General features: G+C 41.5%; 1 protein-coding gene across 2 annotated transcripts; it reads right to left on the reverse strand.

Moving 5' to 3' along the window:
• Positions 1-5,992: 5,992 nt before the first annotated feature.
• On the reverse strand, positions 5,993-25,542 carry LOC135098834 (uncharacterized). 2 transcript variants are annotated; one of them, XR_010267414.1, is made up of 3 exons: positions 25,478-25,542; positions 6,504-6,694; positions 5,997-6,310 (listed from the first exon to the last, which is right to left on the reverse strand). XR_010267414.1 is itself a non-coding variant. In XM_064001235.1 (2 exons), exons 1-2 carry the CDS (start codon positions 6,810-6,812, stop codon positions 6,119-6,121), a joined length of 501 nt encoding a protein of 166 aa, XP_063857305.1. In that variant the 5' UTR covers positions 6,813-8,100; the 3' UTR covers positions 5,993-6,118. The 2 variants fall into 2 exon arrangements, 1 of the variants encoding a protein (XP_063857305.1); XM_064001235.1 differs by lacking the exon at positions 25,478-25,542 and having other exon boundaries at positions 5,993-6,310; positions 6,504-8,100.
• Positions 25,543-25,783: the final 241 nt, after the last annotated feature.

A 25,783-nucleotide genomic window follows, 5' to 3' on the forward strand; every position in this document is an offset into this window, starting at 1 on the left:
TCACGTGACCCTGCGCGCGTGGCTGTCCTAATGAGCACAGGTGAGCGCTAAACACACAGCACTCGTGGTGATGGGACAGGTAAGCGCACTGCAATAGATCGATGACAATGCGTGTGTGTTGATGTGTTGTCTTGTTTTACTTCCTGGATTAAATATTACCGTTGGTTTTGTTATCGTTATTATTCTTTGATGACTTGTACCGCTGGTTCTCCCTCCCTCGTCCCCTCGTTCACTCCTTCCCTCTTTCATTGTTTTATTCATTTTCCACGTGTTAGGTCACATTTTCTCCTCTTCCACTCATATTTTCCTCCATCCTTAAGTCTGCTCCTTCTTTCCTCCCTCCCCGTTCCCTCCACCTGAGCTTCCTTCCTCTTCCTTCTCTCCACCTATCCTTCCTTCCTTCCCTCCTTCCCTCCACCTCCCCAATAGTTTCGTTAATTTTTCACGTGGTATTTAAAAATTTCCTCTCTCCCTCTGATGTTTCCCTCCTCCTCTCCACCTGTTCCTCCCGCCCCCCCTCCTTCCCTCCACCTATCCCTTCCTCCCTCCCTTCTTTCCTCCACTTTTCTCATTGTTTTGTTAACTATCCATGTGGTATTTTGATAACGTCCTCTTACTCTTCCTCCTCCCTCCTTCCCTCCACCTATACCTCCCTCCTTCCTCCTTTTTGTAGGTTAATGATATGAGGTGTTCAGGTACCAGTCATTTATTTCCTTTGTTAAATACTAACCGGCATCTCACATTCCCGCGTGCCCCCTCGCGAGGGCCACTCAATCAGTCTGTCCCCATACTTGCCTCTGTAGGGGTACGCTCCACTGGATTTCTCTTATTAAAGGACCTTAAAGTTATACTCACGTCTTTCCATCGTCCCCACCCTACGCTAAGGACTTGGATAGACAACCTACATGGCGCAGTGACGTGGAAGAGACCCGTGGACGACCTACAAAGGGGAAATTACAAGTAGCCTGCGGCGGTAACCGGTTCCCTCTAAGGACGCTACCTTGCCCCGCCGCTACTCAGCTATCAACTCAGTGCTTTTACGTGTGTTTGTGCAGTGCTTTGTGGTGTTGGTAGTAACGTTGGAAGACGCCACTACCAGAGGGTAGGCTTCGGTTGGGCATATCACGGAGGACAGCGCGATACAAGGTCCTCTCGCTACGGAGTCACAGAGGACACTGCGCGCGTCTAGCCTCGCCGCATGCCCCTCCCTCCCTCCCCTCCCCCCCCTCACCACAGAACTGACAGCTGCTACGCTAGCTTTTGTTGCACCCTCCACCACCACCACTGCCCGCTACACCTCTGCACTTGATCGCACACGTACATAGCACGCATATTACAGACTCACGTGCTTACGATGCCACACGGGAGGAAGAAAGCCGAACATCGGGGACGAGAAGAGACAGCAGAACATGGCACGTCGTCCTCCCCTGAGCCCTACACCTTCCTGGCTGGCGCGTCTTCCCATCTCACACATGCCCAGCCATCGCCCGACCAGCAACATTCACCGATGGACTTTTACGCCTTCCTTACGTACATGAAGGAGAGAGACGATGCGGGGCGTGTCGAGCGTGAAGAAGAAGCAGCACGTTACCGGGCAGAACTGGCGGAGCAGAAACGGGAGGATGCAGCACGATTCGAGGCCTTGTTGTCAAGATTGGCCCCGCCACCTGCCTCCTCACCTGCCCCCACGCCTGGACACCCTCCATCTGTCTCATCACATCCACCTCAGGCGCCCGTGTCGTCGAGCCCTGCAGGAACACCACCAGCACCTAAGGCGACTGCTCAACCTCCACCAGTTCTCTCTACTGACGTCACGTTTCAGTACTTCAGGGAGTGGAGGCGACGCTGGGCTGACTACGCCACAATGGTTGATTTGGCCAAGTTACCACAACCCAAGCAGCTAATACAACTCAGGATGTGCCTCTCCCTCGAAACTCAACGAGTGCTAGAGCACACGCTGTTGTTGCCCCCGGACTCAACATCTTCCGTCGACGAAGTCCTCAACACTCTCCAACAGCACTTTAAGGACTCAAGTAACGAGGCTCTACGTCGACGAGCTTTCACAAGCTGTAAGCAGGCGCCTGGTGAGACTTTTGCAAACTTCTTCGTGAGGCTTAAAGGTCTCTCGGAGGAGATCGACGTTTGCAAGGCCAACGACAACGACTGTCAGGAGGCCTGGATCAAACACGGCATCCTAACTGGTGTTAGCGACGAGGAGCTCGTACAGAAGATCGTCGCCCTTGATGCCTCCTCCACCCTCTTAGACGTCGTCACGTTATGTCGTGCCTATGAAGCCACCAGATCCATGAGCGTGAAGGGGAGAGGGAGATGTAGGTTAATGATATGAGGTGTTCAGGTACCAATGTCATTTATTTCCTTTGTTAAATACTAACCGGCATCTCACATTCCCGCGTGCCCCCTCGCGTCTCGCGAGGGCCACTCAATCAGTCTGTCCCCGTACTTGCCTCTGTAGGGGTACGCTCCACTGGATTTCTCTTATTAAAGGACCTTAAGTTATACTCACGTCTTTCCATCGTCCCCACCCTACGCTAAGGACTTGGATAGACAACCTACAAATATGACATGGCTTATTGCGCCCAAAGCACCCTGAGATGAATATGATGATGACGATGATGACGATGATGACGATAGCAATAAAAACCGTCAAATGTTCGCCCCACACAAGCAGCGCCGTCCATCTCCTCACCTTCCTGTCAGCCAGAATATCTTCCCTCAACTTTCCGTGCTTTCCGTAATCCAAGCTTCCCTGCCGTGTCTGTCTTTCCATCTTATGCATAATATTATTCTCCTCATTTCTCTCCCAGGGCTTTTTTTTTGCCCCACAGCACTCCTGCCGGGCTGCGGGGTTCTGGTCCTTAACTTCAATAAGATACACGTGATGTTTTGCCCTCACATTCCCGCTGGCCTTGAGGTGTGTCAAGGTGAAATTTTATATGATCATTCCTCGTTTAATCACACCTGTATTATGTTACTGCTATTGATTAAAACAGATAGGTGCAGTATGCTATTTTTATATGCCTAACTACCTTAATCAAATTTGCAAAGGTGTAATTTTAAGTGACTCCTCTTTGCTCGACGAGGGAAGGTATCTTGAGCATATTAGCCGTACTCCTGTATTACTGTATTATATAACTGTCCTTAACTTCAATAGGACAGGTGTGATGTATTACCAATATATTACCTTTATATGTCTATTCGCCTAAATTAAAAGTGTAAAGGTTTAATTTCTAGTGCATCTTAAATCTGTTTCGCCATATTCCATTATTCCATTATATTACTCTCCTTAATTTCAATAGGACAGGTGTCATACATTACCTTTATGAAGCTGCCCATCTTAATTACAACCTGTGCAAGATGTAATTTCAAGTGGTCGTCCTTTGCTTACTGACAGAACACAAACCATCTGTCCTTCCCATCACATTACTATTACAAGCAAGACTATTAATCCTGCAGCCAGACTGAACTTAATCCTTACTGGTAAACTTGCTAGACTTAATGAGAGAAAAAGAGTTTATTACATCAAATGACATTACATCACAGACAAAGAGAGCATTATCTTAAGTCTGTTTTCCCACTAAAACACTTATGTCCTGGTATTTAATTTACGGGGATAACACAACAACGCACCTGTCTGTACCACCACTTGACTTAAACACACAAGAATAACATTAGCTCTCCACTCCTCGTTCAGTATTTCACCATTTTTAGTCAAGTTGGTGTATTTAATATCACACCCCTACCTCTCCTGAATTCAAATAATGATACTGTTTACGGGGACTTTACGTTCTTTCTTTTCATAATTATCAGTAAGGCACAATAACAGCACTAATTCTAACTAACGAGGTGGTCAAGACAAGATGTGGGAGGCATTTAACTTCAGTACCTGGTTAGATGAAGCCGTCATCCTCACTCATTTCACACTACGGAGACTCATTCAGCATATCAAATCTCTTACAATATTTATCTTTGTATCTGAGAATTCCTTGATTATCTTGTCGTGAAGTGCTGGCGTTGTTTTCTTATTCTCTTTTTGTCTGGTATCGTGTTCTTTATAAACTTCCATCTGTGTTAACAAGAAGGTGAGGGGAGAAGAAGAGCGGAGGGAAGAGGAGAGATGATGATAAGAGAAACGCACACCTACGTATAACCTTCTATATTTGTTAATTCCTCTTCCATTTTTTGTATAATCCCTATCCTTAATTTACTGTATCAATAAGGGAGGTGATAAAAACACCACCACCACCATCACCGCCTCTTAGTTACCTGTTGTCACATACCATTAAGACTCCATATACTCGTACCCTCTCTATCTCTCTCTCTCTCTCTCTCTCTCTCTCTCTCTCTAATGACTGGTAATTGAGAATTGAGGCTTTTGTTGTATGGATGTGTTTGGGGGGAGGTGATATAGTGTGTGTGTGTGTGTGTGTAAGTATGACGCGCTGTAAGTTAATATCCTTTATAAAGAGGAACTGCACACACTTAAACCGTGAAAACATGAAATGTAACATACTTAGATGGTGCAGAATAATACTTACAAAGTCACGCCATTTCTTATACTGTAAAATATACTTAAACAGAAGAACATACGGTGGAAACAACACGTATAAAAGTAATGCAAATACTTCAACTGTCACGAAAATACGTATATGTTAATAACAATACTTTTAAACACACACACACACACACACACACACACACACACACACACACACACACTTCAAAAAAGCCTTTGATCTTGTTGATCACACTGTTGTCATCAGCAAGGCAGTAAGTCTGGGTCTCCCTCCTAACCTGGTAGCGTGGCTAGCCGACTTCCTCACAGGGAGGCGTCAGGCCGTTCGCTATCAGGGCTCTGTCTCTAATTTCCAACAGCTGACATGTGGGGTCCCCCAGGAGACCAAGATGGGTCCGCTATGCTTCCTCCTCCTCATCAACGACGCCCTCACCGACACCCCCCATCGCTGGAAGTATGTGGACGACTGCACCGTGGGCGTCCCAGTTTCCACCAAGAACCCGGACAACTCGCCACTGCAAGCAATTCTGGAGCGACTGCAGACGTGGACAGAGGAGAGCAGGATGACCATCAACCACAGCAAAACTGTGGTGATGCATTTCTGTACCTCCTCTGTACCAGTGCCCCCTCCCCAGCTCACAGTGGACCCTCACCCCCTCCAGGTGGTCCAATGTGCCAAGCTTCTCGGAGTCACGGTGGACGACCAGCTGACCTGGAAGCAGCATGTCGCCAGCACCGTGAGATCAGCTACCTACAGGCTGTACATGCTGCACAGACTCAGGTCGCTGGGGACGCCGACAGATGAGTTAAGGGGGGTGTACCTCACCTTCATCCTCCCCAAACTCATGTACGCCTCCCCAGCGTGGTCCTCCTCCCTCACACACTCAACAGCTACAGCTAGAGAGTGTGCAGAAAAGGGCGTGCAGGGTCATCCTTGGCCCTGCATACACCACCTATGAAGAAGCCCTGACCACCCTGAATCTGTCCAGACTATCCACCAGGCACCGAGAGGCTCTGGAGAAGTTTGGAAGGGGACTACTGCATCACCCACGTCTCAGAAACATGCTGCCGCCTGACGCGCCTCCCCCGACCCGTGCCACCAGACACCACAACAAGATAACGCCCCTAAAGGCGCCGCGCACGGACCGGTACAGACTCAGTGCGATTCCCACCATGGTGCGAGCCATCAATCAATAGTCTCTTCTAGATTAGACTTACCTTTAGGATTAATGTTAAGTATTTCCCCATCCCCTATGTACATTTTCACTTTGTTAACTGTCTAAATAATAAACCGTTTATTATTATTATTATTATTATTATTATTATTATTATTATTATTATTATTATTATTATTATTACACACACACACACACACACACACACACACACACACACACACACACACACACACACACACACCACACACACAGATCACTAACACTTAACAAAGCTTCTTCTTCTTCTTCTTCTTCTTCTTCTTCTTCTTCTTCCTCTTGTTGTTGTTGTTGTTGTTGTTGTTGTTGTTGTTGTTCTTCTTCTTCGTGTCACCCTCCTCCACGCCCCGGACGTCGTTTCCTCCCATTCTTATATTCTGGATGACCATGCACAGGAGAGGCAGACACTTACCTGTAGTGAGCACGGGTGTTGAGGATGAAGCTGGGAGGCCTGGATCATATCGTCCAGGGTGTCGTTCAAGGTGTCTAAGCTGTCCTCGCTGTCCTCCTCCTCCTTACCAGGGCTTTCCTTGTTGTCAGAGGTGGGTTCAGGCTCTGAGGGCTGAGATAACACTTTCATAGCTTCTGACCAAGCTCTTCACTGACTGTGCATTAACATCCTTTTAAATGAGTATATTCCAGTCATCCAACCAGGCAATTTCCTTCAGTATAAGGCAAAGTCATAATAGCCAATGGGCTAATAAGTAATCTATTATCTCCTAATGGTAATATCTATTGCAAAATAGACAACTCACCTTCCAGACAGTTTCCCCAGTCTCAGAGCAGTTCAGTCCAACAAATTTCAAGGCTTCATCAAGGTTGAAGTCAAGATTGAAGTCTGGTACTGTCTCATTGAGGGTGAAGGACGGAGAGTTAAGAGGAGACACAGAGTCAAGGATCACGTCTCCTCCGCTGATGTTTTTCTTAGGAGACAGTAAATGCTCACCTGCAAGCAAAGGATGAACAGTAATTACACAAATACTGTCAACACTCTTTCTGTTATTCTTGTAACAAATTTGATGTACAAAGCTACAACCTATGATGCTGTGGTTTGTTTTTCTCATCACCAACTTGTGGGGGTCATCAGATAAACAATAACATATTGGTGCCTAAAACATTAAAGCTCTTATGATAAAATTTGATCCAAATATGCTTTAAAAATCTTACAATAAGAACTATTCATGAATAAATGATGAATATAGCTTGCCTGGTTTTCAACAACAGTTAATGCTTAAATATGTTATGTATATATACTAAAAAGAAAGCATACATGGTTTATGTATAGAAATAAACTGTAAAAACATATATCACATGGCAACCATTACAACTACATAAAGGATATAATGTTCCCTTCATGTTCAGAGCAATTATAGTCATCCATGAAACCTCAACCAAAACACTCACAATCTTCATCATTCAAAATAAAAACAAAATGTGTCTATACACACACACACACACACACACACACAAACACACACACACACACACACACTACACATTATGTAAAGCAGTACACACCCTATATTTTCATCACAGCAGTAATTTCTCAGGACTCATAACTGTTCCTCAGTGTTACCAGTACCTCTAGTAATTTGTGATCCTTGATGGTGGGTGGAGGGAGGCCTCCTGCCTGGCCAGGAAGCATTAGTGAGCCTCCTGCCACCCAGGTGTACCTGCCCTCTGTCCCCACTCCTTCAATGATCCCATTATGATTAATGATTCCACTCTATGGCCACCACCAAGCCTAAATATTTTTCTTACTTGGAAAAGAAAAGCTCAAATCAATAAGCCTTCACTGAGCTACAGATCACCGTGGTCTAGATATATAACAGCCATTGGCAATTATTGCACAGTATACTGTAGCACACTACTGTACTTGCAGGGATAAAATAATATCCTTCAGTCTTGATATAAGCCAACTCTCAAAGTGCTACACCACAGCTACACAAGATATAACATTTTCCCAAAAATCTCTTGTCCTGTGTGTTGCTGCACTGCTGCCAAGAGTACACCACCTCACATGTGTGTCTTGTGAAGATAAGAAACCATGCTATCACTATACCATTAAATACTTACTCAGTCATAAGTCATAACAATGTGTGTGCAGCAGATTCCTCAATAACATTTCAAGGTTACTGACTACTGGCACAGTCCTTCATACAATGACACATACAAAAAGTTGCTAATGTAACCACAACAGGGTACTTATCTATTCACTTCACTGTGTTGTGAAAAGCCCTTTGATTACAAGATTATAACAAGAAACTTGCTGGAGTATTACACAGATCACTATCTCACAGTTCTTGAGCCACCAAACGCCATGCGAGCACCACCATATGACCACTGTGTTACCACCACTACCACCGCTGTCACAACCACCATTGCAACTACACATGGGGAGGAGGGGCAGAGCCTCACACCAGACAGGTGGTGCCTGATCAGCCAACCTACCAATATGGCTGTGTACCCAACAGGAAACTTGGCCAAATGGTGTAACAAAGGCACTCCTCCAAGCCTGGGGGCCACTACACTTTCATGGGGGGGAACAGGAGGAGACCTAATGAGGGGGGAGAAGGAATACCACGAAGGGTTGGATTCGCAAGGGTTGACTAACGCCAGCCGGATATCCCATCACATAATGCTGCTGCCAATATCCCGCTGCGATGCCCGAAATGCACCCCCTCCCAGCATGGGCGCCACCAGGCCAACCCCTAATACAGTAAAATCCCTCTCATCCGGCATTCAAGTATCTGGCACATTTTTCCCCGAGCCTTAAAATCTATAAAAAAATCAATGTGTACTCATAAAATTGATTAAAATTCCCGCGTGAGGCATACTTTGTCCCCTCGCCACCAGAGCACACTGCTTCGCACCACCTGTGGTCCACTGCACTGTGCTTACTCAGTGACTCAGTCCCGCATGTGCACTGTTTATCACCTGACGCCTTCATCATACCTAAAGTTGTAGAAAAGAGGAAGCGTGTTGTGCTTACACTTAAGCAGAAGGTAGAAATTTGTCGATGATTAGAGAGAGGTGAAAGCAGACAGCAACTAATGGCAGAATATGGTGTGGGCTCATCAACTATTTATGACATTAAATCCCAAATGAAAAAGTTGCGGGATTACATGAAAGTCACCGACACCCCAAAGGCAGTGGAAAATCATCACACACTGCAGTATCATCATAATGAAATGATGGACAAAGTGTTATACGAGTGGTTCAGCTTGAAAAGATCAGAAGGAGTCACAATTACAGGCCCAATGCTACAACTGTGCTGGTGAGTGTGAGGTGGCAGCACGGGCGGTGACGCGTGGCACAGCGATCAGCTGATCTTTGTTATGGTAAGATGCGTGAGTGTAGGGTGGTGATTGTGGGCATAATTTCACTTCTATTCAAGTATCCGGCATGTCAGCGGTCCCATTGATGCCAGATAAGAGGGATTTTACTGTATCATTTTTTCCTTCAAACTCTTCTAAGCAGTGGATATTTTTCATCACCTTTCATTCTCTTTCAGTTTCTGGCTCAAAGTTTCACTTAAACATTTCTCTAAGTCCGGATCTTAAATTTAGGGCAGGACAAAAATCATCATACATGTGGCAGCCCGGCCCACATTGTTCAGTGTAGTGGCAGACATTCCATAGCAGTGACTTTGACAGGTGAGATTAATGAAAGCAAATTTTCATAATTCGATAAGGTAAGAAATACCTCCTACAGAGTGTACACAACTTTAAGGGACCCTTGGAGGGAGGCAACCATACAAACATCTATAGGGCACATCCAGGCATCTCCCACCATAATCTCCAACTGTCCAATTGTCTCACAGAGGCCAGCCAGACCCGCCTCCCCAGAACTCGATTAGTCCCTATATGGGAGGCAGCTACGGCCCCTCTCCAAAGGCTGATCACCTCTAAGCCAATGTTACACACCACATTCAGCTCACTTCTACAGCATCACCTCCACCTCTGTGCTGTAGCTCTATGGCCACTGGGGAAAAGTAACTCAAGGAATGAATAAAGAGTAGCTGCCATTGTTTCTTATAGAGCCTTATGTAGGGAAAATTATTTTATATCTATTAAGATATTGGCTATTCTTCAGTGTTTTGAAAAAGCATGCAATATTTACATTCAACATTTTTTTTTTATCTTTTTAGTAGTACAGGTAGGCAGATATTTAGAAGCAGACAGAAAGACAGATAGGGAGAAACAGAAACAGATAGAAAGACAGAAAAAATAAATTGTTAAAATAAACAGATGGACAGATCAACCATATGAAAGCACTCTTAACAAAATCTCTAAAAAAAAAATAGAGTACAAAAAAACAGGAGGAAGCAACACTGAGGAGACCCCTACAAGCCCACAGTCTACCAACCCTCCTCCTTCCTCTGGTCATAAAGGTTACCAGAGATATAAGCCACCATCAGGGGTACACAATGCTCAGCCACCTCACATAATGTATGTGGGCTTTCTGCATTTTCCTTGCCCTTTACACAGATTAAAGTATGACATTATACTTGACAATTTCCATGGCAGTAACCTCAGTAACCTTCTCAAACACTTCGTAGTATTTACAGTAAGTTTAAAAGTAAGGCTAATAATAATATTTTATATCAGATATAGAATCTACCAGATAGGCATTAACAGGAATAGGCCTGGTAAGCTTCTTATAATGCTGTTTTATATCTGAAATAGTAAGTAGTTGGAAAGAAATTACATATAATGGCCATTAGATGAATTTCAGCTTACCTACTTGTGACAATATTTCTTTCATGGCAAAATTGAAGCTTGCACCACAAACCTCAAGTAAATATCATCCTAAAGTCTCCTTTAGGAAACAAATAAATATGGATTTGTCTTTGAAAAGGAAATTACTTTTTGCTTTGTCAGAGCTGCTCTCAGAGATGGGAAGACAAGCACGAGGGTAATGGTCACAGCAGGATGTCCTTGCTTCCCCACCCTGCCCTCTCTACCTGCCCTTGCTCCTTATCTTCCCCACCTGCCAATGCTTCCCTCCCCTTGTCTCCCACCTTCACCCACACACCCAACATTAATGAGTTTTTAATACTGTGAATCTTTAAACTCTTATATATGCATATTATTATGAATATTCTTGTCTTCTTTCAACCACTCATTAGCTCCAGTATTAATGAGTTTTTAATATTATGAATCTGTGACCTTTCAGCAAATGCATACACTAAGTATCAGTGAATGTACCTGTTTCCATTACTAAAGATCCTTTTTATAGATCATTTTGAATAATTTCCAATACAAAGCTATTTTCACATATTTTCTATTGAACAATTACATAATACAGGACCAGTCTTGAATGGGAAGCATTTGCAATAAAAGTGATATAACATTGGTTATCTATTACATAATCTTTGCCATACAAAAATAATTGCTGAAGAATAAACAGTACTGTCCCTAAATTATCTTGCTGTCCCTACAGATGACTGCCAACCAACTGCCATGTAATTACACCTCCTGACAATCTTCCATCTCCTTAATGCATCTCTTATCACACTCATCTCCCACCCCACTCCACTCCTTCTTTCCCTCCATCAATCAGTGACGGTACAGGTGCTGGTCTCCTGTCACCACCCTTTTTGCATGGCTACAAGTGTCTTCCACCCCAACCCTTTCCATTAACACACACACTACACATCCTCCTGCACTTGCCCTCATCACCCAGCATCTCCTCACACCTACTTACTTTACTGGTACAATAACTCATACATTATTAAATGGTAATATTACATAAAAGTAGTGATGAAAAGTAACACTGCATTATAATTCAGTCAAAGCATTTTATTTTATTGTGTTACTTAACATATTTTTGGGCAAATACTTTGGTGATGAACTATGAATATGTTAACATAAGAACATAAGAAAACAAGGGAAGCAGCAAAAAATTAGGTCTGCACATGGCAGTCCATATATGAAACATTCCTAAATATTCCCACCTATCACCCTCATTCACAGCATGTTGCTTGCCTGGCCCAGAACTCACTAATTCCTTCATTCATACCTGCAGAAGCGTTGGCCTCCCATCATGATACAAATACATGGAGGTGTTAAAAGGCTACCTAACACAAGTGTGCCATGTTAAGGCAGTGTGACAGTCCTACACTTCATTCTGGGAGTCAGGATGATGCAGGGAAAACAACCATGACAAGAAGGACTGAGGATGACAATTCAGGATGGTGCTGGTATCCAAAATATTGGTGACTTGTCAGTTTTGAGCACGGATTGAGCACACAAGTAGCACACTCCATGATTCATTGAAACACTTGCTGTATATATTATATATATATATATATATATATATATATATATATATATATATATATATATATATATATATATATATATATATATATATATATATATATATATATATATATATATATATATATATTGCTACTTCATTTTAAACTGAGGAGTACGACCAGTATATCATTTACCTACTAGCATCAGTCAACTCTTATAGCATTTACCTTTGCATATTTAGTATTTACCATTCCTTTTCTCTCTAATGACTAAAGGAGATTCAATGAAGACTTTTTAAACCTGCTTCATTGCTATTTTTAAAAAAAGCTCAACAGAAAAAAGAGCTTCAGTCAGATTATCTAACAGATCTGAATTACGAGCTGACTCATTTAACTCTTTCTTACAAATAATAATGAATCTTATGGTCATAACAATTTTTGTGTGTTTAATTTCTCCCAACATCAACAGTAAACAACTAACTCATAAGCCCACAACTCTCATCTTCATGTATGTTAATCTTCACACTAACAGTTTGCTGAGATGGAATGATTTATGCTTCCAAGGCAATTTAGTGAGCATAATCTAATCTTAGTTCCCAAGTGACTGATGTGAGTAACAAGATGAAATATCAAGACTTGCAAACACATGATAAAGGTTATCAGGTAGCAATTTAGTTAACATGTCTAGTCCTAGTTCCCCTGTGATTTCTATGACCAAAAAGATGAAAAGTTACAACTTGTGATGAGACAGTAAACACCAACAAGTAGCAATTTAGTGAACATATCTAATCTTAGTTCCTAAATAATTTATGAGTAAAAAGATTAAAAAAGTAAGACAAGTAGCAATTTAGTTAACATATATATATATATATATATATATATATATATATATATATATATATATATATATATATATATATATATATATATATATATATATATATATATATATATATATATATATATATATATAATATTAGTTTCCACATGACCCATACAAGTAAAAAAGATGAAAATTAAGGCTTATGCAAAGACAGTAACAAGAGTATGACATATTATATTCTTCAAAACCATATTGTGTTGCATCAATAAAATAATATCATTAAGAAATAACTTCTTTCATCTATTGCATATTCAACATGAGTATGACACATTTATATTCCCCCCAAAAAATAAATAAATAAATAAACAAAAAATAAAAAAGACTGTAACTCACCAATAAATTAACATTAGAAAATGAATTTTTACAGAAGAGATGCCATATGATCTGTAAAAATAGCTGACTTCATCCTATAAGGGTTCACCTCATTAATTTTAGTGGCTAATTCAAGCTCTTTGTTCTGGGAGGAGTTGTGGTAAATGTGAGGGTGTGCACAAGGTCACTTTCAACAGAGGTGATCTGTATGGGTGACACAATCCTCAAGAGCTTGGAGAGTTTCACCTTTAAGACAGCCAGTTATACACCTCTTTCTTGTCTTAGGGTTCCAACACAGTAACTTTGCCAAATCATGAAAAAAATGTACTGAAAAAAAAATGCAACTAATCTGCATGTTTAGGATGGCAAGGAGCTATCTGGTGTCCACACCACCACAGCACTCAATCCTTACCTACACACACACACACACACACACACACACACACACACACACACACACACACACACACACACACAAAACTTTACTAGTCTGAAATAAGAGACAAATATATACAATACATAAACTCTTCAATTTTCCATTAGATTTATAAAGTACAGTATCTGATATGGTGCAATTTGCTGGAGAAATAAGAGAGAGAGAGAGAGAGAGAGAGAGAGAGAGAGAGAGAGAGAGAGAGAGAGAGAGAGAGAGAGAGAGAGAGAGAGAGAGAGAGAGAGAGAGAGAGAGAGAGAGAGAGAGAGAGAGAGAGAGAGAGAGAGAGAGAGAGAGAGAGAGAGAGAGAGAGAGAGGTGGGGGGGAGTTGGCAGACTACTGAGAGACAGAGGCAGGCAGACAGGAGGATGAAAGTAGAAAGATGCAAGACAACACAAGTGAACATGGGACCAAGAAGACTGGTGGTGGTAAAAGTCCCTGAGTCTAGGCAGCTGAGAGTCCTGCTGGGAGTCTGATGTCCCTCCCTTGGCCCACTCATCAAGACACACACACACACACACACACACACACACACACACACACACACACACACACACACGAACGAAGGCTTCATATTTGAGAGAATCCAAGAAAAGCCGAGGACGGTGAGATGCTTGAATGTTATAACAAATACAGCTTCTCACAAAGAAATGTTAATATATCTGGAGGAGTAGAGTAGAAGAAGAGGAGATAATAATGGGGACATGAAAAAAGAATAACTATAAATACAGACACAAAAGTGATTCGAACTTTGCATATTACTGCAACTAAATAAAAAAAAAATGAATTCTTAGCAGTTATCAGGGAACATATATCATACCAAGAAGACATCACACCTTCCTGTACAATCCTACTTACTGCAGTATAAAACTTCAACTAAATGTATTCTCCTTGCCTTTCAAGATGAAAAAAATACCCACCTTTCATCCACTAATTTATTTAACTATCTCTTTTAACAACAATATTACTCATTATCTTATATTTCTAGAGTTAAGTAAGCAATATGGTGTAGTAGCAATAAGCTCCCATCATGACTTGTGTGGGAATTGCTGAGTGAACTTTACCATTCCCTCCCCCACCAAAGAAAAGATGGTCACATTCCTTAAGGTGGCTCCCTACTACCCGTGAGCCTCTGTGGCTATGGGTATAAAATCCAAAATCCATTAATCATAAGCCACAAAATTCTGACCACCTACTACAACCACAGTCTTTGTCTCCCTGGTGACTACCTTCCTTCCCCTACAACCTTCTCTCATGATCAAATACTGTGCACAACATTCTTATAATATATGATGAAGCTTTCTATCCTTCAGCATGCTACCTTTTGGGGGAAAACTAATAATTCATGTGCACAACATTTTTATAATCTATGATGAAGCTCTCTGTCCTTCAGCCTTTTTAGTGAAGATTTTACTTATTCATTACACACAAGTTAAAGGCCATGATGAAAAATACAAATAAGTACAGAAATACAAGGCATAAATTTAAGAATGCAAGACAAGAATGCATAGGAAATGCACATAATTGAAAACTTTAAGAAGAAATTCCTTTCTTGTCAAGCCCAAGTGAAGACAGAGCAAATAGTAGAGAAAAATATTACCACCACCTTTTGCTTCTGACATTGTCCCACCTCTTCCCAACATGACTGAAATGGCTCCAAATAATGGCTGATGTAAGGACAAAGTGACAGGTGTGAGGAGCAAGGCAGGGTCCTAATGACGCGCTGCCACACACCCACATTGCCCCCTCAGCCCAACCTTCCACACACAGCCTTATCATCATCCTTTCCTCAACACATCCATTGTCTTTCGCATCCCAGAGTAAGCTACACTGAGAGCTTAACCAATGTACCCTGTGTCTGTCAGAAATGGAAAGATAATAGTGGCCAGACACACTCTCTTTCCACAGTCTTACCACCATCCTTTCCTCAACCATCCGTTATCTCTCCCTTCCCCATTCAAACTGCACTGACAACTTAACCAATGTACCCTGCATCTGTCAGAAATGGAATCATTATAATACTAAGTCATATTCTCCTTGCACATCCCTGCTAAGAGGATGGTCTGCACAAGAGATATCTTGATGCCATATAAATAGCATTAACTGTATGATATAATGGTAACTTTATAGGAAAGAGGCAAACAAATCTCTTCCTTGGAAAATCCAACAAAAAAATATTTAATAATAATTTTTCTTTTAATTTTTGCTTTTGCCTTTTATCTTTGATGCATAAAAATTCAAGACATATAAAAATTATCTTGATATTCATAAGTAATCATATTGCATAACTCAAAAAGCATAGTAACTACATATAAAAATTAATATAGAGCCAAGTACTTCCATAAAATATTTAATATTATTAATAAAAACAAGTCTACTCTTCATAAGCAACCATAAGACCAAAGCACAATAAAGAACCACAATCTGAGCCTCAATACTGCATTTCCAATATAGAATTAAACAAATTGAAATGGAACTAAAATTTACCAAACAGCCCAAGTGCCAGAAAAGATAAGCAGCGACTCCCTCCAGCGTCTGTCATAAACACTCTCATGATTAATGGTGCCTGCCCATCGCTTACCAAATGCCCTAACCCAACCTGCCACTCTCCCCTCCCTCTCCCTTTGCCAGACTCTCTCTCTCTCTCTCTCTCTCTCTCTCTCTCTCTCTCTCTCTCTCTCTCTCTCTCTCTCTCTCTCTCTCTCAGGACAGCAGCTGCCTCAATATGGGTAATGTATTGAAAGAGGTACATGGTAATCCAGCCACACTGGAAACAATGGTGCATTCCCATTATAGAGAGAAAAGATGTTGATAATGGAAATATGTTTCAATAAATGGCATCCTTTTAATAATCCTCATATTCTTAGCTGGATTAAATCTGTAACTTAGGTTTACAGCTACATCTATTTAAATATCTATCTATCTATCTATCTATCTGTCCAGACCTGACGCCTATTCCTTAGAAACATACTCTGGAAATAGCAATGGGAGAAGAGCCTTAATGTATTCTCATCCCTGCATTCCTTCCTTTCATGGCCATATCCCCTTTATCCCTTTCCCTCACACTCAAGCACCTTAATTGGTAACTACAACTTAACAACAATCTTGTATATCTCTACTGGAGGTACAATGGTTAAGCATCTCTTTACTAATGACTCCATGTACAGCTAAAGCAATATTACTTGTGATAGCAATAAAAAATGTTAAAAAGAATATATAAGAAAGAACTTGATATAGTATGAAGTTTTTACTATTAAATGTCTCTCATTTTTATTAGATAACATCTGTAGCTTATCACAAACAGCCTGATAAGGGCCAATAGATATGCTGTTGCTGTCCTCCCTTCATCTAGCTGTGTGTAAATGCAATGCAATATTTAGCTTCACTGTACAAGAAAAGGACTCCTCTCCCATTCTGAGTATTTCATCAATGTACTGTAATACTGCACATGGTGAAATGCTGAAGGTCAAGCCAAGTGAGATAAAATAGCCCTGGAGACCTGCTGTGATGGGGGGGGGAGTCCAAGAGTCCATCCTGGCTACAAGTTAATAACCTGCTAACCACTTATCTCAGTGAAGTCAGGTTATCAAACTCACTTTAATCAAGTATTGAACCTCCTGTATTTTTTTTCTGTGACCCCTTTTACAGCGGCCAAATGGAAGTCCTTATTGAAATTCATTATCTAAGAGTCCTTCATTTATCACCTGTCACTCCCTCCAGAAAACCACTTATGCTACACTTAATGTTGGATACGTTTGCTAACTCTAATTCCTTAGCAACATACCTGCCTTATTAATTTCTTGACAAACTATAACTACTCTGTATTTATTATTTTCATTTAATATTAAAGAACAATTAAAAAGAAAATGAATTTATATATCCATACAGTTATGAACCTTACATATAACTATCCCAAGACCCATTTTGTCCATCTATCCATGCTATACTGAGTCTGCATTATTAAAATATTTAGATGTACTAGTTTTTGTTAAATAGCATCACCATTATTCTGTTTTAACAATGCATGGCATCTGTGAACTTATTATAAAAAACATGAACATTTTAAAAACTTGCTATGGAATTTGTGGTGTGGTGGTGGTGGACAAAGGTAACACAAAGGGCCAATCCCTGGATGGGCTAGGCAGCTGCTGCTGCTGTCTCCACCTGAGGAGTGGCAGCTCCTATTGTCTCCCACAGCACCCTCCACAATGCCTGTTTATTAACACTACAACACACCACACCCTCTCCACCCCTCAGGATTCACAGCCCTGCACCTTTAATATATAGTACTATATATTTTGTATTATATGTATGTGGCATTACATATCATATGCTAGTGTTGTGTTTTTGAATGCTGAAATCTTTCCTGATACACTGAAGTATTTTCTGTGATAGTAATCTCTCTCTCTCTCTCTCTCTCTCTCTCTCAGTTACCACAACAGGTGATACAAGTCTTCAGTGTACACTAATAATTGTGGTCAGCTGCACAAAGGTGATAGTCTCACCTTTGTCCTCAAGCTCATGAAATAATGACAGATGATCCAAGGTTCAAATAATCTCAACATTAATAACCTAACTACCAGCTACATTATCATTTACTGGTAGAGTACTTATTATATGGCCATAGTTTTTTTTTTCTTCCTTTCTTTCCATATTCAAAATTTTTATGTGCATTTCCTTCCTTATACCAGCCAGTGACAAGACAGTAATGAGTCATTGTATAATGAAACTGCTTATCCCACACCACCTGGACACAGCACAGTGAGGGACAGGTAGCAGAGTGAAGCCAGGGACTGAGAGGTGGTGAGAAATAAAGCTGAGATAAACGAGGATGAAAGAACAAAACATATGAACCGTTCTGTATATGAGTTAACAAAGACTCCTGCAATAAGGAGATAAATCACATTCTATTTGATCATATGTACTTATGTATGTACTATGGAGACAAGTTAGAATGGCTCTGTCATTTCTATCACCCTGAGATAAGGCAGATAAGAATCTCCTTTTTATTAAATAAACCACTCATGAACATACTGAACTGAAAAATCAAAATTGGCTCTGTCCTTTCTATCTACCTATATATCAAGTTTAGATCCTCCTTAACATAACCAAAAAAAAGCAACACCATGTTTATAAACATATTTACAATTACACTCACAAACATTCTCCCATATCTTAACTCTGCATCTTAGTCTTAGATAACAAATATATTTTTCCTTCCTATCTATCTCTATATCAGGCTGATGTCTCCCTTAAGGTAGCCATACTTATTTTTACATCCACAAGCATTAATTTCTTCATGTTTTAGCCTGTAAATCTTAGTCTTTCCTAACCTTATTATACTCTGTTTCACCAATGCTGTCACAGTGATTCTGCCAAGAGCAGGTAATTGAACATGGTAACACTGCCACTGATTGATGCTTCCACTCACTGATCAGTTTACACATTCTCTACCGGCATGACGTGCTGGCTAATCCACAGTGACGGGTGATTGATATCTTACAGGTTACCAAGGTTTTTTTTTTTATGTAGGAAGGATACTGGCCAAGGGCAACAAAAATCTAATAAAAAAAAATGCCCACTAAAATGCCAGTCCCATAAAAGGGTCAAAGCAGTGGTCAAAAATTGGTGGATAAGTGTCTTGAAACCTCCCTCTTGAAGGAATTCAAGACATAGGAAGGTGGAAATACAGAAGCAGGCAGGGAGTTCCAGAGTTTACCAGAGAAAGGGATGAATGATCGAGAATACTGGTTAACTCTTGCGTTAGAGAGGTGGACAGAATAGAGAGAAAGAAGAAAGTCTTGTGCAGTGAGGCCGCGGAAGGAGGGGAGGCATGCAGTTAGCAAGATCAAAAGAGCAGTAAGCATGAAAATAGCGGTAGAAGACAGCTAGAGATGCAACATTGCAGCGGTGAGAGAGAGGCTGAAGACAGTCAGTTAGAGGAGAGGAGTTGATAAGATGAAAAGCTTTTGATTCCACCCTGTCTAGAAGAGCAGTATGAGTGGAACCCCCAGACATGTGAAGCATACTCCATACATGGACGGATAAGGCCCTTGTACAGAGTTAGCAGCTGAGGGGGTGAGAAAAACTGGCGGAGACGTCTCAGAACACCTAACTTCATAGAAGCTGTTTTAGCTAGAGATGAGATGTGAAGTTTCCAGTTCAGATTATAAGTAAAGGACAGACCGAGGATGTTCAGTGTAGAAGAGGGGGACAGTTGAGTGTCATTGAAGAAGAGGGGATAGTTGTCTGGAAGGTTGTGTCGAGTTGATAGATGGAGGAATTGAGTTTTTGAGGCATTGAACAATACCAAGTTTGCTCTGCCCCAATCAGAAATTTTAGAAAGATCAGAAGTCAGGCGTTCTGTGGCTTCCCTGCGTGATATGTTTACCTCCTGAAAGGTTGGACGTCTATGAAAAGACGTGGAAAAGTGCAGGGTGGTATCATCAGCGTAGGAGTGGATAGGGCAAGAAGTTTGGTTTAGAAGATCATTAATGAATAATAAGAAGAGAGTGGGTGACAGGACAGAACCCTGAGGAACACCACTGTTAATAGATTTAGGAGAAGAACAGTGACCGTTTACCACAGCAGCAATAGAACGGTCAGAAAGGAAACTTGAGATGAAATTACAGAGAGAAGGATAGAAACCGTAAGAGGGTAGTTTGGAAATCAAAGCTTTGTGCCAGACTCTATCAAAGGCTTTTGATATGTCCAAGGCAACAGCAAAAGTTTCACCAAAATCTCTAAAGGATGACCAAGACTCAGTAAGGAAAGCTAGATCACCAGTAGAGCAGCCTTGACGGAACCCATACTGGCGATCAGATAGAAGGTTGTGAAGTGATAGATGTTTAAGAATCTTCCTGTTGAGGATAGATTCGAAAACTTTAGATAAGCAGGAAATTAAAGCAATAGGACGGTAGTTTGAGGGATTAGAGCAGTCACCCTTTTTAGGAACAGGTTGAATGTAGGCAAACTTCCAGCAAGAAGGAAAGGTAGATGTTGACAGACAGAGCTGAAAGAGTTTGACTAGGCAAGGTGCAAGCACGGAGACACAGTTTCGGAGAACAATAGGAGGGACCCCATCAGGTCCATAAGCCTTCCGAGGGTTTAGGCCAGCAAGGGCATGGAAAACATCATTGCGAAGAATTTTAATAGGTAGCATGAAGTAGTCAGAGGGTGGAGGAGAGGGAGGAACAAGCCCAGAATCGTCCAAGGTAGAGTTTTTAGCAAAGGTTTGAGCAAAGAGCTCAACTTTAGAAATAGATGTGATAGCAGTGGTGCCATCTAGCTGAAGTAGAGGAGGGAAAGAAGAAGAAGTAAAGTTATTGGAGATATTTTATGGCTAGATGCCAGAAATCACGAGGGGAGTTAGATCTTGAAAGGTTTTGACATTTTCTGTTAATGAAGGAATTTTTGGCTAGTTGGAGAACAGACTTGGCATGGTTCCGGGCAGAAATATAAAGTGCATGAGATTCTGGTGATGGAAGGCTTAAGTACCTTTAGTGGGCCACCTCTCTATCATGTATAGCACGAGAACAAGCTGTGTTAAACCAAGGTTTAGAAGGTTTAGGACGAGAAAAAGAGTGAGGAATGTACGCCTCCATGCCAGACACTATCACCTCTGTTATGCGCTCAAAGACGGGTCTCCAACACGGAAGCAGTAATCATTCCAAGGAAAATCAGCAAAATACCTCCTTAGGTCCCCCCCAACTAGCAGACGCAAAACGCCAGAGGCACCTTCGCTTAGGGGGATCCTGAGGAGGGATTGGAGTGATAGGACAAGATAAAGATATGAGATTGTGATTGGAGGAGCCCAACAGAAAAGAAAGGGTGACAGCATAAGCAGAAGGATTAGAGGTCAGGAAAAGGTCAAGAATGTTGGGCGTATCTCCAAGACAGTCAGGAATACGAGTAGGGTGTTGCACCAATTGCTCTAGGTCATGGAGGATAGCAAAGTTGTAGGCTAGTTCACCAGGATGGTCAGTGAAGGGGAGAGGAAAGCCAAAGCTGGGTGGTGAACATTGAAGTCTCCAAGAATGGAGATCTCTGCAAAAGGGAAGAGGGTCAGAATGTGCTCCACTTTGGAAGTTAAGTAGTCAAAGAATTTCTTATAATCAGAGGAGTTAGGAGAGAGGTATACAGCACAGATAAATTTAGTATGAGAATGACTCTGTAGTCGTAGCCAGATGGTGGAAAACTCGGAAGATTCAAGAGCGTGGGCACGAGAGCAGGTTAAGTCATTGCGCACATAAATGCAGCATCCAGCTTTGGATCAAAAATGAGGATAGAGAAAGTAGGAGGGAACAGAAAAGGGGCTACTGTCAGTTGCCTCAGACACCTGAGTTTCAGTGAGGAAAAGAAGATGAGGTTTAGAAGAGGAGAGGTGGTGTTCTACAGATTGAAAATTAGATCTTAGACCGCGAATGTTGCAGAAGTTAATGAAGAAAAAGTTGAGGGGGGTGTCAAGACACTTAGGGTCGTCGACAGAAAGGCAGTCCGACCTGGGGACATTTATGGTCCCCTCCCCAGATGGGGACTCCGAGGCTGGTGTAGGAGTCGCCATGATTTTAAAATTTTTGAGTGAAGGGTGTGTGTGTTATTAGGTGCTTGTAGTTTTGTGTGGAGGAAGAGAGTTGTCTTTAGAGGGCAGGCTGTGACTGCCCCCTTGTGTTGTGAGACACAAAGGGAAACATTCAGTGAGGTCACAGCTGGGTTTAATGATAAGTTCACAGCACCCCCTGAACAGTGCTTTAGACCTCACTGGGAGTAATTATCGTTTCGGCAGGTGTCTACTGCTTCCTCCTGGCAGGTTACCAAGGATGACTTAGTGGTGGGGCATATGAGGCAAATGCAATGCTGGCTAGAGTGAAGTACAATACTGTTTCCTTATGAGATAACACTGTGCATGAAATTTCATATAATTTGCAAATCAGTACAGTCCCCTCCACTTCCATGTTCATCACTTAGCACTGCCAATGTTGTGAACCACCTGCTTTCACTCATACCTCAGACAAATCTCATCAATCCCTCCATCACCCTCCCTCTTACTCATAACGAGTGGAACGTGTCTTGGATGTAAGTCGAATCAGGTGCAGTGGTTCACAGCAGACAATTCACACACTGGCAATGCTAAGTGATGAACATGGAAGTAGAGGGAACTGTACTTCAAGCTGGCTGAAGTTCTGGCTATTTCACATTCATATAATATATATGGAGATAACTAGTAATCATAAGGCAAAGTGTGCCATCATAATGAAGCAGCAACCTCATTGTGCACTGCTGTGCTAAACCCAATCATTTCATCTGCTCATTTCCATTAGTTATAGTCAAGATTCCCTTCTGTGGCAGGAAGATACAGCCTCACTGTACACTTAACAGCTACCTTGAAAAAAATACTGCTTCTTTTAGAAAAGGTAACTGAGAGGGGTGCAGTGAAAGGAGAGGGAATTTCTCTTCAGTATTTTTGTTTCTACAATAAGACAAGGCATGTTGTATGTGTCTTGACCTGGCTACCCTCTTCAAGGAGGATGCCAACCAGGTGGGAAGATACAGGTGATTAAGACCGTATGAAGTAGCCTGTTTTAAGCAGCTTAGGTTTGTAAGTTGCTGTGGATGGAAGAATATGTGCATGAATGAAAATTAGAATGAATGATGCAAGAAAGGTGTGGGGAAGACTGAAAACTGTATATATATGGATGTATTTTACCTCCAATAAATGCAAAGAAAACTTTTAGGATGGGGTATTAGTGGTGACTATATTTAATGAAACTGAAACATGAGACTCGGAAACCAAGGAGAGAGGGAAAATGAATGTCATTGAGATGAGATATCTGAAGAGTATGTCTGGAGTAACACATAAGGATTGAATAATGAGTCAGTTGTGAACAATGAAGTGTGAAGGATAACTGGTGTGGAAAGAGAATAGGCTGACTGAGTAGAGCAGAAAGTGTAATGACAATAACATGCCTTCCCTTTGGAGCATCAGAAAAACACTTGAAAAATATATCTGAAGGTGGGACAAATATTTCTACCATGAGGTATAAAGTGCAGTGCCTTGGACATCAGGACCATAAGCAATTCCAGTCCCAAACAATTTGAGGGGCTTTATACCACCTATCACTAATGGTTTGGGCATGCTGAGAGGAAGAACAGGGCTAAGTGGTGAGGAATGTGTGAGGTGTAAGGCTGAGAAGAGAACCAGAAATGAAATGGACAGATGGTGTGAAGAGCATCATATGTAAGAGGGATATCTGTGAAACAAAGAAGAGGTCATGTTTATTAGTGATGATTGGAGAACTGTCATGAATGCACAAACAGAGATGCTGCATTAAGGATCAGATCAAGAGAAGGATCTTTTCACCACATATCACTCCAGAATGTTACACTCAGACTATGGATATGAAGCCACTGAAAGTGGATACTTCCTTTAATGTCTCCCATACAGAGGCTACAGCTCTCCTTACAACAAAGGAGAATCAAATGTCACCAGCAGTTCACCATGAGAAAGCAAAGAAGAGAATGAGGAAGTAGATTTTAATGTAGTGATGGAAGGAATACCAGACTTCAAATTGGGTCATTCTATCAGGAGTAAGGAACAAGCCAGGAGCAGCCAATTTCAGCATCAAACCAAGCCAATCCTACCTTTCCAAAATACTAAGTTAAGATCAACCTTGTCATCTGCATCTGCCAAGCAGCACAGACTTCACTCTTTCTGCAGGACTCTGAATCATGAATCATTAATGAAAGCAGAGAGAGAGAGAGAGAGAGAGAGAGAGAGAGAGAGAGAGAGAGAGAGAGAGAGAGAGAGAGAGAGAGAGAGAGAGAGAGAGAGAGGAGAGAGAGAGAGAGAGGAGAGAGATGAGAGAGAGAGAGAGAGAGAGAGAGAGAGAGAGAGAGAGAGAGAGAGAGAGAGAGAGAGAGAGAGAGAGAGAGAGAGAGAGAGAGAGAGAGAGAGAGAGAGAGAGAGAGAGTTAGCTAGCTTATGCCTTGATCCAAACCTTCAACACCAAGATATCCAAGAGTATGGAGCATTACCAATATCTTCAGCAGATTGTCAATTGTGCCTGAGACACTAGAAGAGGTATTTATGAAGAAATCTAAGCATTAATAGGTGAACTGACATTCCACGAGACCATACCATACTCATTTCTGATTAAAAGACCCTGCAACTGTGTATCACAGACATAAACAGGCATTCATGAGCATACATTTGAGGTCAAGGTAAAATTGGGAGCACAAGTTATAGCTGCACATGACCTCATCTCCGTGTACACCACTGAAACTGAGATGGATTATATCCCTTACCCAAGAGCACAGAGGTAAGGGATATTCAATTTTCCATAGTTTACCTTCCCCATGCTTCCACAGGTAGTCTTTACCAACCAATCCAAAGGATGACAAATGGGTGAACTATGCATCAACTGCCCCAGCCCAGATTCAAATCAGGGCCCACAGATTCATAGTCAAGCACACGACCCGCTTTATCATGGAGGCACAGTGTCAGCTAATATATGAATAGCTACACAATGAATGCATCCTTTTTTTTTTTTCTCTCTCTAAGATGGTAAAACTTCAGTCAACATGAGATGCTACTGTTGCAGAAATGGCCAGGTCTTTATAACTGGCCAATTGTGAGCATTTACTTAGCTAAGACAATATTAAATTGTTAGATAGTACATCATATTCTTGTCTCTCTACATAAAAGAACATTAGTCAGCTTAAGGCACCACTATTACAGAAATGGCCACCTCTTAAAAATAAATGAAAGAATGCACACTAGTTTTCACCAATGCTAATTAAGTATTGATGACTAAAGCTAATGATCACCAAAGCTTACCTGTCTCAGAGTCCACAGTAAAGCCCAGTTGTAGCCAGAGGTTGTCCTCGGGTTTCTCATCAATGTGTGGTGTCACTCTTGGGCTGAAAATATTAAATAATCTTAGTGAAACAGAACACAATGAAACAGAATAAAATAACTAATCTGCAATCCATACATTGCAAATTTTGTTTGAGTATTGTGAGTCTCACAAATTTGACAGGACATATGAAAATAAGTAAAACAGAACACAGTAAGACAGAATAGAATGCCTGATCTCCAATCCACAGATTAAATAAGTAAAAACAGAACACAGTAAGACAGAAC

Source organism: Scylla paramamosain, unplaced genomic scaffold (genome assembly GCF_035594125.1).
Source record: "Scylla paramamosain isolate STU-SP2022 unplaced genomic scaffold, ASM3559412v1 Contig86, whole genome shotgun sequence".
NCBI lineage: Eukaryota > Metazoa > Arthropoda > Malacostraca > Decapoda > Portunidae > Scylla > Scylla paramamosain.